General features: G+C 50.1%; 1 protein-coding gene across 1 annotated transcript; it reads left to right on the forward strand.

Annotated features, from left to right (window-relative positions):
- Positions 1–3,441: 3,441 nt before the first annotated feature.
- On the forward strand, positions 3,442–12,603 carry LOC131557257 (uncharacterized). Its single transcript, XM_058804327.1, is given in 21 exon segments — positions 3,442–3,519; positions 3,765–3,830; positions 3,833–3,926; positions 4,091–4,220; positions 4,477–4,649; positions 4,753–4,895; positions 5,038–5,197; positions 5,363–5,446; positions 5,564–5,655; positions 5,741–5,912; positions 6,415–6,455; positions 6,457–6,561; positions 7,193–7,289; positions 8,212–8,283; positions 8,286–8,339; positions 8,694–8,890; positions 9,215–9,321; positions 9,651–9,882; positions 9,992–10,108; positions 10,280–10,395; positions 12,123–12,603. Coding segments are annotated over 21 exon segments (2,811 nt in total).
- Positions 12,604–14,639: the final 2,036 nt, after the last annotated feature.

A 14,639-nucleotide genomic window follows, 5' to 3' on the forward strand; every position in this document is an offset into this window, starting at 1 on the left:
TGCTGCCATTGCACAATAATTTGCCTTTCTTTACCTGGCAGGGAAGCCAGGACAAAACACCTCATGCCCCTCTTGATTATTCTATACTATGTGTATGCACAGGGGCAGCTAGTTGCTCTGGTGTTCTTGGCAGCTTTTCATGGGAATTTAATCTTCAAAGGAAGGGGATTTTGGTGGTTTGGGTTGATTTTGCCACTAGGAAACCACAGTTTTCTTCAAGAAGAAATGTGGACCTCACTAAGCCACAGATAACAGCATTCTAGAAATCTGCAGAACAGGTTTAGAAAAACTGAATATGTTGGCTAAAGACCCCTGAAATATTTCTAGAAAGTCTGAAGTTAATGAGAAATGGGTGTTTGGGATCCTTCAGTGATGAACATTAGCCAACACTTTAGCTTCATGTTGTGCACCTAAGGCCAAACAAAAGTGTTGGACTGCGTGATCTGAGCTCTTTTGATCTCAGTAAAGAATCCTTCAAGCCACAGGAAAAAGTTGGCAATGTTCCTTTTTGCTGGCCAACCTCAGGTTTCCCAGCACAGACATTTGCCCAGGCAGCCCAGAGCAGTGGTCACAGTGCCAAGGCTGACAGAGCTCAAGAAGAGTTTGGACAATGCTCTCAAGCACATGGAGTGACTCTTGGGGTCACTGCACATGGCCAGGAGATGGACTCGATGGCCCTGATGGGTCCCTCCCAACTCAGCATATTCCATGATTCTATGACCCTTATTCACACCGTGAGGTAACTTCATATTCCCTTTGGTTTCCACTCTTGTGTGGTTTCACCTTTACAGCCAGACACAAAGCGGTTTTCCTGTTTTGGGAGGTGAAATGAAGATCATTACTTGTGTCCTTGTGACAGTCCTGAGCAAGCTTCCCTGCCACGTGTGGCAGCCTCTCAGCCCTGGGGGTGCCTGCAAGCTGGGTGACTCCAATTCTCTCCATCAGGGACAGGAGGAGTTGGGCCGCACACTCGCGCACTGGGGCGGGGCGGCTGCTGGGGAGGAGAGAGCAAACCCTGGGCCCAGGGACAAGGAGCAGCAGCAGCGCCAGCCTTGGCCAGAGCTGCTCCCTGCCCTTGCTGGGGGAAGGAGCCTGGGCTCTCCCTGCACCTTCAGACACCTGCACAAGGCTCTGTCCTCAGCTAAACATAAAGGTAGCATTGCACACTAGGCCTGCCTGCACGGAAGAGGGAGGAATTCAGTCTGCCTGCACTGTCTGATACTCAGTTTCTTTCACAGTATTTACTCGGAGAAAGATTAAAGAAATAGATGACATATGAATAATTTAGAAATTAAGGACAATTGATGCTGACCCATCAGAGAGCACCCAGTACACAGAGCTACAGCAGGACTGAGGCTCTTTCCACCCATTTATCCCCCAATCTGCAGAACTTTGGAAAACAATAAATGCAGGGAAAACACGTGGTGGGCTGTGAAGTTGCAGAATATCCAGCAATGCAGCCTATTTCTTCTGTGGGGCTTGGCAATGGATCCATCTGAATGTTTTACCCTATTGCAAAGCTGAGGAAAGGGTGGCAGGCAGTTTAGCCAGGCTGTCCTGCTCTAGAGAGTGTCTCTTGGGAACTATCAGGCCCAGCACCAACATTTAAGGCAGCATTTGCTTCAACTGTCCCGTGGCTGTCAGCCTGTGAAGGTGCCTGTAAAGTGATTCATCTTCTCAAGGCTAACATGAAACATCAGTTTGCATAGAAAGTAGAGCTCTAAGGCCAGGACAGTCATACAAGGCTCCTTTGGCAGGAGCTGCACCTGCTGTGCAGGCTGTGCCACACCCAGCAGATTGTCCCCCATGTGCTCCATGGGGGCAAGGACCCTCCTCATTTCTCAAGTTAATGGCATCATGAGGAGACATGGTTTTCCCTGGGCCTTTGTGGTTAGAGCTGTGAAATACCAAACACTGCTCACAGCTGCAATTGCAATTGTCCCTCTGCCCACGAAAGCACAAGGCTCTATCCTTGGCCTTTGCAGGCACTTTCACTTCCCCACTGATCACCACATCTAGGAAAATCTGACAGACTGGGAGAACTCCAGGAAGCAGCAGGAAGCTGAGTCAGAGGAGCTTTAGTTTGGATATCAGGAAAAAGGGTTTTTCACCCAGAGGGTGGCTGGGCACTGGAACAGGCTCCCCAGGGCAGTGGTCACAGCACCAAGCCTGACAGGGTTGAAGGAGCATTTGGACAACAATCTCAGGCACTTGGTGTGACCCTTGGACTGTTCTGGGCAAGGCCAGGAGCTGGACTCGATGGTCCTGATGGGCCCATCCAACTCCCCATATTCTACACTTCTGTGATTCTGAGAACTAATAGGCTGCAGGAGGGCAGAAATAGGTGACAAGAGGGAAGAAGTGAGGTTGGTTGGAGAATCAAGTCACTGAGTTCACAAAAGATGCAGGATACAGGACCCTTCCCTCCCACCATTCCATTCTCTGTCTCATCCCTTCTCCCTCCCACACACACAAAGGTGAAGAACATCACTAAAAGAAGAAGAACCTACTTGACTCCCATGTCCATGAGAGCAGTCATTGCTCGTGCAGGAGTCACATTCTCCACCATCATCCCCAGGGTCTGACTGGCTGCTTTCTGAACAAATTCTGGGGAGCTGGACACCATCTGGAGAAGGACCCAAGCAACCTCATCCACCTCAGAGTCCATGTCCTTCTTCAAGGTCACAAAGAGCTCTCCCAGAGTGACAATGGCAGAGCAGGACACCTTGGAATGGAGGTTGGTCACCTGGGGAAGTCATGAGGGGAAACATAAGAATCACCTTGGAAAGAAAACCAGTTGCCTTCAGCAGAAGTCCCAGGAAATGACAACTCATCCCACTGGGTCCAGAGGAACATGCAAGTACAGGAAGAGCAGGAGAGCACAAGCACAGAAAGGCACTTACTCTGGCACCAATTTCTGGCCTCAAACCTGCTCACTGCAGGCCTAAAATAAAAATTTCATTCAGTGTTCTACTTAACACTTCTAAAGTGTCTGCGGCTTTGATTTTAGGCCCTTTTACTAGAAAATTAAAGCAAGGGCTGCTTTCAAATCATAAATGCACAAGTTATAAAGATAAAAGAGTCAGGTGCTCCTGTTCCAAAAAGCAACACCAAGAAACACCAGCACTCAGCCAGGAAACAGAAAACACAGGCTCAGGTCTACAGAATAATTTGCAGTGTTGAATTACAACTTGGGCAGAGACTGGGACTCTGGCAAATAACGTCATTAGTGTCTCAGTTTCTGCATTTGCACATTGCAGTATGAAGGCACCACACTCAAAGATGAGTGTCAGATACCCGACCTGCCAGTAAATACAGCTGCATGTACCCACAGATCCTACAGATAGCTGACAGACCCACAGATCCTACAGATAGCTGACAGACATTAGAAATCTCAGGTCTAAAACCAGAAATGAAGGCAGACCCTGAGCACACATGGAGATGAACAAGCACATACCTACTCTACACACCGTGTATGAAGTATGGGGGACAATTCAGAACAATGTTCTCACCTCGCTGGTAACAGCCAAGCAAACCTCACCAAGTCTACAAAGCAGGACCTCTGAATGGGACCCAGCCAGGTGTTGGATGGTGAAGAGTCCCTTCTCCTTCAGCTCCCTGAAAGGCAGAAGATTGATTTTTCTCTCCACCAAGGCAGCACCCTCTGAAATGAGCAGCACTGGGACAGGTACATAGAGGTGGCAGGGATGGGCAGGGAGGTTTGGAGCCTGCAGTTGCTCCTCAGTTTGGCCCCTCTCCTGCAGAGGCTGGTCCAGGCCCACACTTGGGTGGTGCTCCAGGACCTGGAGCCAGGGGTGAGGTACCACATCTGTACCAGCTGCGCAGCAAGCCCGGCGGTACCTTCATGGACGGCGTCTGGGGGCCCTGGTCACAGGCTCTGGCTGCAGAGACCCCCCACTCCTCCAGTGAGCAGCCATCCCCTCTGCAGGGTGCTGGCAGCAACAGCAGGGAGGCACCCACGCCTGGGGCTGCAGGGGGTGGGGGTCCTCTTGTAGGCAAGGTGTGACTCCCAAGTTTTGGGGGGCCAAGGGGAAGCAGCCCCCTCCCTGTCCTGGCTCTCCCTGCCCAGGAGACATCGGACTGTGCTGCAGAACCCCTCACCTGCGGCACGTGCACTGCGAGCGGAGCTGGGATCCTGCAGAGCCCCACAGCTCCCACCAGCTCCTCTACCGGCCACCTCCGAGCGGGGCTGGCACAAGGTAAGGGGCATGGCAGGCAGGTGGCACCCATGCAGGCACATCCCAGAGACCACTGGTCCTGCTGTGTCCCAATATCCCACACTGGGCCCTTGGCCATGCCCTGCTCTGTCCTGCCCTTCCACCACCAATCTCATACCCCCTCACCACATTGCACCTCCAACTACAAGCAGCAGTAGCTTTCCTGGGGAAGAGCAGGAGGAATGCTGGCTGTGGGTATGCTTTGGTGAGACTGACTGGCTCCCCACTCCTCCCACAGGGAAGATGCATGGCAACAGCGCGAGGAGGTGACCAGGGGGGCACAGGGCACCTATGCCTGCACCTTCCAGCCCAAGGCTGGCAGTGCCATCTCTGTCCTGGTGAATGTCACCAGGACCCACATGCTGCCCACACTCAGCTACTTCAAGGAGCCCTTTTGGCTGCACCAGGCTGGTGAGTCCCAGTGCCACCACAGCCCCTGCCTGGCTCACAGGGGACACAGTGTCCCATGTCCCGTTTCACAGGAGCCACAAATGCCTATCCCCAACACCAGCAGTGCTCACAGATGCCCCACAGCTTGTGCTGGCAACAGCGTCGCAGGGCCGGCTGAGCCTGCAGTGGCTGCCGCTCCTGGAGCTGCCTGCAGAGCAGCTGGACTACCAGGTCCGCTGTGCCATGGGGAACAGCCATGACTGGAAGGCAAGGCCTGCCCACGATACCCCGAGCAGCGCTGACCCGCTCCGCTGCTGACACACGGCAGGCGCGGGGTCGGGCCAAGCGGGACCCGCCCCTTGGTACCAGCCCACAGCAGCCCTGCCTCCAGCTCGGCTCTGCCCCGCAGGTCCTGCAGGTTCCGCGAGCAGCGAGGAAAGAGGTCCTGGACCTGCGGCCAGGCTCCCGCTACCCCGCGCAGGTGCGGGCCCAGCCCAGCGGGCCGTGGTACCGGGGCAGCTGGAGCGCCGGGCCCAAACCCGTTGTGGTTGATGCCGTGGCCGATGCGGGTAAGGGGCAGGGCTGGAGGCTGCGGCCGCAGGAGCCACACGCCTGACGGCAAGAGGCGGACAGTGCTGGAAATGGGGAGGGGGGCACGGGGCAGGGGGCTGCGAGGGGCTCAGAGACGGTGGCTCTGGGAAGGGCTACAGTTCGGTGTTCCTCCTCCGATGCAGGCTGGCTCATCCCCAGTGTTACGGTGGTGCCGCTGCTCTTCTCAGCAGCGCTCCTGGGGCTGCGCTGCACCTTCCCCTCCCTCACAGGTAAGGGCTGTGCCAGGGGCAGGCGGGGGGGTCCAGCACCAAGCCTGGGCACCTTGCACGGGGCATTAGGGCACCTCAAGTCTGAGGGTAAATTCGATGCCCCTTCCTGCGTACCCAGCAACATGAAGCAGAAACTCTGGCCGCCCGTTCCTGACCTGCACCATTCTCTGGGCAGCTTCCTCCAGGAAAGCAGCAAGCACGGCCAGGTGAGTGGGTGGGCAGGGCGGCTCAGCTGTTCCCGGGGGCAGCTGAAAGGGCAGCCCCTACCCCGTCCACTCCGTGTCCCCCCAGGTCAGCGCCTTCGACAAGCAGCCGCCGGAGGAGACCATCCTGCCCTGCCTGCTGGAGGTGCTGCCCGGCCCGCGGCGTGAGGCGGGCTCGCCGCCGGAGCACGCTGGGGGCCGCCTGTCCAGCACCGACATCGCCAACCAGTCCTACCCGCTCATGAGCGGTTGGGAGCCTCGTCCAGGCTGCACATCTGTAGCCACGGGGCTCTGGGCTCCCTGCCACGCTGCCCTACTGGCTGCTGCTCAGGCAGGAGGAGGTGGGCTGTGCTCCTGACAGCCACCCACCTCCTTGACAGCATGAGGGGCAGAGCTCTGAGCACTGGGGCTGGCGAGCTGCTGTATGCCCACCTGGGCCTTGCTGGCACAGCTGTATGCTAGGACGAGGGTGGGTGGGACTGTCAGCTGACAGCTTTACATCATGTGAGCATTTTTGTATCTTCCCCTTATCTCTGGACTCTGGAATTGTTGCACTAGACCCAAGGAGTTGCTCCACACTTTCCCTAACCAATTTGGTGGCAGGGAGAAAAATATAAGTTAGTTGTGACTGTGTGGCATGAGACCTCAGAGTCCTACTTGTCTGGTGGGTGTGATGTGGAAGAGTGTTGGATTTGCTCCCGTGAAAGCTCTAATACAGGCTGTTAAATAGCTGTAAGACAATATTTTCATATGTGAATGCAGGTAAATCTGGATCCAAAATTCAAAGCACCCCCACAAAGGCTGGGGGGGGATCACTACATTCCCAACCGCACCACTATGCAGATGGAGATGGCAAATTTCCTCCTAACCAAAGAGAATGACCCTGCTGAGGATTCCCCTACCAAGAAGGTGAGCATGTTGCTAAGTTACAATTACTTAAACAACCGCTACTCCTTCCTGCCCCTTTACAGAGCAGTAAACAATAGGTTCTATCAAGGGGGCACACGGGACTGACAAGTCCCAGCCATCACTACTTGCAGCTCTGGGCTTCAGGAGCCTAGGATGAGACTGAAGCTGTAGAGACTGCCATGCACTCTAAGCCTATGCTGCTCCTGGTAGCAAAATTTAGCTTTTGACTAATGAGGCTTTAAAATGTAGCAGGCAACAAAAACACAAAGCTGTGAGCGTATGCAAAGTGAAACTGCTGGTGGTAGCTGTTCTAGGACAATATATCCACAGGGAACACTTCTGGAATGTTTTACACTGTGTTCTGAAATCTCTTTATGAAGCATTTGGTCTCTTTGTGGCTGTGGCTTTTCCCACTGGCAATGACACTGAATTTGCCATTGTGTGAAAATGTGAGCAGGACAATGTATGAAAGTCTGAGGGAAAACTGCTTTGACCTGCCTCTGTGTGACTGACCCTTGCAGCACAGGCAAACATCTTCATATTCAAAGAGAAGGGGACTTAGGTGTCTGTTTAAATTGCAGTGTGGGAATTGTTTTAAATGCATTGCACTGAGGGTGATTTGTCTCTGCAGGAGCAACAGAAAGCCTGGGCAGTGCATCTGAATGGTTTTGATGTAGAAGAGGCAAAGATCCTCCACCTCAGTGGAAAACTAGAGAATGCTCCAGAAGGTATGATCCAGGCTCTGTGTGAGCTGAATCAGCAGGAGAGATCAGGTCAGGGGAACAGCAACACAGAGGCTCTGTGTGTGGTCACAGGAGAAATCAACTGGTTTCTGAGAGCTGTACAGGCTGGAGTCTCCTTTCTTAAGGTTCCTGAGGTCGAGGGAGGGCATAACAGTTACAGTGAATTTATTTAGGAGAGGTGCTATGACTGCCAGTTGGTCACCTGTTACGGGGCTTGCAAGGGTCTTCAGGGTGAAGAGAGAGACAAGAATCTTGACCTCATGTTCAGAAGGCTTGATTTATTATTTTATGATATATATTACATTGTTACTATACTAAAAGAAATAGAAGGAAAGTTCTCAGAAGCTAGCTAAGCTAAGAATAGAAAAAGAATGAATAAACAAAGGGCTGTGTCTCAGCAGAGGGTGAGACCCAGCTCTGCTGTGAGTGGTCAGTAAATCCAAACATTCACCCGAGACCAATCACACATCCACCTGTTGCATTCCACAGCAGCATATAACCATTGTTTACATTTTGTTGCTGAGGCCACAGCTTCTCAGAAGGGAGAAAAATCCTAAAGAAAGGATTTCTATGAAAAGATGTCGGTGACAGCCACCTGTACTGCAGGTTCCAAACCTTCATGAAGTCTGTAAGAGCACCAAACTCTCTGCACTTTCTAGCTTAAACTGCAACTAAATATAATGGGATTCAAAAACCCAAGTGTTTGTTAAATTTGTTTCCATGAATGAGGAAATTGTAGCTCACCCCTGTTCAGCAGTTCGTACTGCCAGTGATTTTAGTGCACTGCAGGCTTGTGAGTGTTTCTCTTAGGACTTTATTTTCACTCCAAGGGATTCCTAGGTGGGTGAGCAGCACTCAGCTGGGAGGAAACTAACTCAGGTTAACAAAGCTGTTCCCCTGCACACAGGCTATCAGAATAACCTGAAAGTGCTCTACAGTCAGAAAATGGCACCTCGATTCAGCAGGAAGAAGAGCAGATATTTCCCTCAAAGCCAGAACAGGTCTTGGATGCACCAGAGATGTTCAACGACTACTGTAAGTAGGCTGCAGGGTTGAGTGCTGGGCATCCAGAACATTCTGCACTGGATTGCTGTTCCTAGGACAGTGTAACTGGGCTGTCTGTATTATTTGGTGTACCCAGGCTAGCACAGACCCCTTCTGGAGTGTCCCTGTGTGGCCTTACCGAGACAGTGGTCTAGGGCACTGTGTAGGTGCCTTGGAGCAGGGTACCTGGCCCCAGCAGCTGGGCATAGTGACACTCAGAAGGCTGCCCCTCACCTGTACATGTGTGTGTGCACATGTGCACCCACACCTGCTGCAGCAGCACAGGTGAAGGGCATGCTCTCTAACCAAGCATGGTGTGACCTGCATTGCTCTTTCAAATTGTAGATCTGAATCTCATATACTGGAGCTCCCAGAACTTCCTGGCAGTGGCTCTGGACAACACCGTTTATCTGTGGAATCATGCTACTAGGGAGATTATTCCCCTGCTGCAGATGGAGCATCCAGATATTTACATTTCCTCTGCGTCATGGATTAAAGATGGAGACTACCTTGCTGTTAGCACAAATAGTGCTGAGGTTCAGGTGAATGCAGGAGTAAAACTAGAGGTGTTTTCTAGGGATTGACAGAACTGTGGGGCCTGGGGACAAAACCTTGGCTGGCAGAGGAAGGATGCCATGCACCTGACTTGTTTTCCCTGGTGTGGGGTGGAACTGCCCAGTGTGCAAGGCAGCGTTTCGTTTGGGGGTTTTCTGATAAGTAGTGTAACCTTCTGTGCTATAGTCATGAGATACACATTTTCTCTGTTCCCTTACTGAGTAAGCTGAGAGAGCCTGTGCAGTGAGGTTCCTAGGGCATAGAAACAGGATTGGGTTTCTTCCGAAGAACATTTTGCTTTGCCTCTCCATCTATGGGACGTTGAGCAGCAGAAATGTCTCCGATCCATGATCAGCCATTGTGGCCGTGTGGGAACCCTCAGCTGGAACAGCTGCATCCTCTCCAGGAAAAGCGGTGGGTGAGGGCAGTTTCCAGTTGTTGCAAACTCCTATCCCTCAATCTATGTGTGGCATGGGTTAGGGATGGCAGAGAGAAGTTTGTCCTGGCTTGGGATCCTTACTCAGGCTTATCTGTTGGGGCTGTGAGGAGAAGGCCTCTTTCCTGTATTGCAATTTGTGCTGAAGTTGTAAAGAGCTTGTGTGGGTGTTTCACTCACACCAACAGACCTGTGTTGCTGGTAACACTGGTTGAAACCCAGTGGCAGGTATAGCAGTCTTGCAACAACAAAAATGGATTTGGGTGAAAATGTGCAGCCTGACCCTGGCAAGCCTTCTCTTCTCTCTGCAGTGGTGCACGGACTGGGCACATCCATCACCACGATGTCCGAGTGGCTGAGCATCACGTGGCTACCCTTGCTGGCCACACAGAGGAGTTGCGTGGACTCAGATGGTCTCTGGATGGCTGCTACCTGGCCAGTGGTGGCAATGACAGTCTTGTGAATGTCTGGCCATGCACCCAAGGTGGGGGTGGAGACTTTGCTCCTGTACAGACCTTCACTCAGCACCAGGGTGCTGTCAAGGTGAGCACAGAGCTGGCACGGGTGGATATGTGAGTGCAAGGCAGGCATGCAGCACTGGCTGGGTGCAGGTTGCCTCTTGTATGTTTTAAAATGAACTCTCCTCTCTCAGGCTGTGGCGTGGTAGATGAATGTTCTAGCCACTGGAGGTGGTACTAGTGACAGACATATCCGCATCTGGAACGTGTGTTCTGGCGCCTGCCTCAGTGCTGTTGATACCTGTTCCCAGGTGAGAGATGAACATCAGCTTGGAGACAAACACCTTCTGGCAGCACACCTACACAGAGCTGCTGGCTCCTCAGGCCCAGAGGCACAGGGAAGGAGGGGGACCATGCTCGCCTCCAAGTTGTGAGCATGAGCACAAGCACCTTGTCTCACCTGTGTTACTGCCTCTTTGCAGGTGACTTTTATCCTATGGTCCACAAACTACAAGGAGCTCATTTCAGCCCATGGCTTTGCACAGAATCAGCTGGTTATATGGAAGTATCCAAGAATGACCAGGGTTGCAGAGCTGAGGTAGGTGGACAGGGCCTGGGTGGGGGGGCTGTTAGAGGTTGAAGACAGCTGCACTCCTTGGTTGGAGCCTGCAGCATGACTGATACAGGACAGTATCCAGGGCCATGCTGCTAGGAGTAAAGCATGCCCACGGGGCTGTGGAAGAGATACCATTGATCCAAGTGTATGCTTGGGGTCTGAAATCACGCTGCCACAGCCACTGGGGGGACAGCTATGCAAGCTGGCAGGGCTTATGGGAGCATACAGGAGTAAATGTGCATGTGATGATCAGCTCAGCCCTGATTGCACATTCCTTCTCCTCCTCAGCTCATACGGATAGAATCTTGAACCTGACCATGCGTCCTGATGGTACATCAGTGGCCTCAGCAGCTGCTGATGAAACAGTGCAGGTCTGGAGCTGTTTTGAGATGGATCCCATAAAGAAGAAAGAGAAAGAGAAGGCAAACAGTGCCAAAAGCGGTTATTCTTCACCAGAGCATCTGTTGAGAGCACAGGATTGTTGTGGGGAGGGGGATATTTGGTTTTACACACTGTACAGTATTTTAAATGTTAATGAACTGCTTAACTTGACTTTTTCTAAATGGAGTCTGATGGAAGAAAAAGCCATGGCTCCTAAACCCAAGTCCTTCTCCCTGAGGCTGGGGATCTGGGCAAGGAGTGGAGACCTAGGTCTTAATGGCCAGTTTAGAGGCCCCTGAGCTTAGAACAGCCTAGCAGAAGGATGCTGTGCAAGGGCTGTACTTCTGTTTCTGTCCCAGCTAAGATAGATATGTCACCTGCCCCATCTAGATGCTGACTACAAGCACAGCAGCTCCACCACAGGCTCAACTGAAAGGCACAGCATGGCTGTGGCCTCAGTTTGTGTTGTCCTGGCCTGTCTCACAAGCCCAGGGACACCTTCCTATGGCTCTGCAGGCAGATCTCAGTTTGTCTTGTTAGCTACAGGCAGCCATCACTGCCTGCCTGTCGGGAGTTTAGTTCAAGCATGGCTTAAAGAAAAAGGCCATGAAGCCATGCAATTGAGAGAAAAGTAACAGGTAGCTGTGAAGCAGTTCCCAGCCTGACTTCTATAAACAATTAGTCTCTCTCAGGCATCATTGTATAAACAATAAGGTTCTCAGGCAGTCTTCCCATAACAAGTGTAACATCCTCTCTGGGAAAAGATGGCACCCTGGGAACAGATGTGGAAGTTTTGGGAACCGTTCATATCACAGTGGGAACACTGGTTTTGTTTTGTGTAAACAATCAACGGTATTGTAAAACAAAAGGAGTGGTTAGAGTTTTCTCTGTTAGCCTATCGTAAACCTGGATTTTGGAATATGCATGAAGTTAATTAACACTGTTATTTAAAGTGACTGATCGATCAATAAATTGGAGTTCGATGCATTATAGGATGGTCGTTCTCTCCCTCACTTCAACAAATTGGTGACACCCGGACGTGATAGCGGACACGAGGATCGTGACCACCACGGGGATTGCAAACACCAAAGGATAAGTGAGGACTGGTTCAGGCTCCGAAGCAGCGGGAGCGGCAATAAGCGCGAAATTAAAGCGGAGGAAAAAAGAAAACCGCCGATACGCGCCGTGCCCTGGCGACATATAGATGGGACCAGCTGATACGTGCGGCAGAAGTCTGGGAAAACACTGCTAGGTGAAAGTGCGCACTTAAAAAGAGGTATGGAAAGACAAGCCGCATATGAACTTTTTATTACGTTTTTGCAAAAAAGGCAAATTAAGGGAATAGACTTACGGAAGAAATTGCAAGGTCTTTTGGCTTATGGTCTGGAACGGGGAATCTTTGTGAATCCCCACACAGTTTACGAGTTAACGGAATTGCGTGAATTCGCTGATTTATTGTCAGAGGCTGCTTTAGAGAGTGGTAAAACTGCCAAGAAGCTAAGCAGGCCATGGCGAGTGATATATGGTGCACTATTTTACTATCTCTCTGAGTGCAAGACAGCGGCCGCAGCTCGTGGCGCTTCCGAGTCTGTGCTACTCCGAACTCGGCACGGGCGCTCCGCCGCGGCGAGCGTCCGCCTAAAATGCTGTGCTTCAGCGGCGGGAGCGGAGGCAGCGGCGGGGAGAGCGGAGCTGCCGCCACAGGAGCCGAGCCAAGCCGCGCCGCCCCGGGACCGAGCGAAGCCGCCGCAGGAGGAGCCGCCACGGGTGCAGCGGTGCCTGCAGCGGAGTCAGCCTGCCAGCGAGTAAACAAAGAGCCCAGCACAGGGGGGGGTTCGCCCGCTCCGACACACGTGCCACGGGACTGGAGCGCTTTTTGCAGCGGGAGCGTTTCTCCCTCCCCCTACAGCCAGCAAAAGCTTCAGTTTAAGACCTAACAGCCTAATGGATGTAACTTTTGTCAACAAAAGGAAAAGATCCCTGTTGAAAGTGAGAAACCAGTGATCGTAAATAAGCGAAGTTAAAGGCACTTTTGTTCTTCCTGGCAGAGACTGAAACAGGAATCAGCGTACTGTATGCATGGGTCAAATTTCGGCCGGTTTGGCTCGGCATTGGTTATGCTGTCTTGAAATCACCTGTATTGGCAGAGACTTTAACATCAGAAGCCCAGATGGCTCAGTCAGTGGAACATCAGACTCTAGAATTATATTTTGAAAAGTTTAAAAATGTTAAGATATGTTAGACTGATTGTATGAGTGAGATGTTGTGAGTGTGCTTTTTGATATAGAAATGCTATAGCAAACACGTGAACAAAGTTATTTTAGCTTAATATTTTAGAATCAGGCCTGTAAGCAAGTTATAGTAAATGCTATATTTTATGTCTATAGTAAGTTTTATCTGTTATTAAGTAGTTTAAGTTAAATTAAATGCTAAATACTATTAAGGTTAAGTTTATTAAGTTTACTTTCTGTTAAGTTCGAGGTCTGTTAAGGTTAAATCATATTAGGTTTAAGATAAGTTAGATTCTGTTAAGTTTGATCTTACATTATTTACAAATAAGTCTAAAATCAGTTAAATTTTGTTATAGTTAAGTTTTGTTAGAATTAAGAGATTTTACATGTAAGTTCTGTTGATTTAAAATTCTATTAAGTTTAAGTAAAGATAAGTTTAAGTAATGTTAAGTTTTATTAAGTTTAAATATTTTAAGTTTAAGTATTTTAAGTATAAGTGCTATTAAGTTTAAGTGATGTTAGGTAGATTTATGCTTTTATGATAGGTGTTAATTTTATGATTTGTGTTCAAAGTGTTGTTGTGAACATCAGAGAAACCTTGCTAGCTGAAAATACTATTTAGTTATTAGAATTGCCTATTCTTATGTTGCAAAGAGTGTAGCACAGTTAGCCCATAGAATTTTGAAGCCAGTTAAGTTCTATTAATTTAAAAATAAGTCTGCTAAGTTAAGTATTTTAAGTGCTTCAAGTGCATACTACTTTCTCACCACTCCAAATCAACAAAGGACTGAGAATCGCCCAGCTGATGCCATTTCAGCCAAATGACTAAAGGATTACAGACTATAAAACTGATTTTGAACATTTTTGAGAAACCCAGGGAAGAGGTGGATGTGAAAATCTCAAGGACAGAAAGGATCATTTTCAGACTTGCCATTCACCTCCTCTCCAGGTTCACATAAATGAAAACAGCTAACAGCTTTCTTTTCTTAGTCCAATTACCACCTACCGTGTAATGCCTGATAAGGCTGGACATTGTGGCTCATCTGGGGGTGGTTTTAACCCTTTGGGATAACACGCCGTTGCCGGACGACAGGGAACTGATTGACATTATTGAATTATCATCTTTCCATATAAAAGGACCGGCAAAAGAGAACTGTCTTGAATGTCACAGCCCAAATTGTGCTGCTTGGGTTGCACTGTGTTGCAGGGGTTGTGACAGGACCTTTTGGGTGGATCAGTTGTCACTTTTTCGTTTATGGTGTGATACCTGTAATCATAGACATAACTGGGAACATAATTGGGAGTGGGCTCTACGGAATGAAACAGGACTAAACACTGCCTCAGCTTTAGGTCTTTATGAGTCACATGAGCAGAAAATCTTGGCTTATTATCGGTGGGAGGTACAGTGTATTTTGAAAAGGGTTAAAGCTCAAAGTGCATCATATATAACCTCTGTAAGGTGTAGAAAACTGGTGCCTTTAAAACAACACTCTGTTGTAGGGACTATAAAAGGAGATCCCCATCAAGCATTAGATAACTGCATTAGAAGGTTACAAAGGTGTGGTCTTCAGGTATCGGGAACAGTAAGGTTCAAAACTGATAAGAAAAAGAAGG

This window comes from Ammospiza caudacuta, chromosome 4 (genome assembly GCF_027887145.1).
Source record: "Ammospiza caudacuta isolate bAmmCau1 chromosome 4, bAmmCau1.pri, whole genome shotgun sequence".
Lineage (NCBI taxonomy): Eukaryota > Metazoa > Chordata > Aves > Passeriformes > Passerellidae > Ammospiza > Ammospiza caudacuta.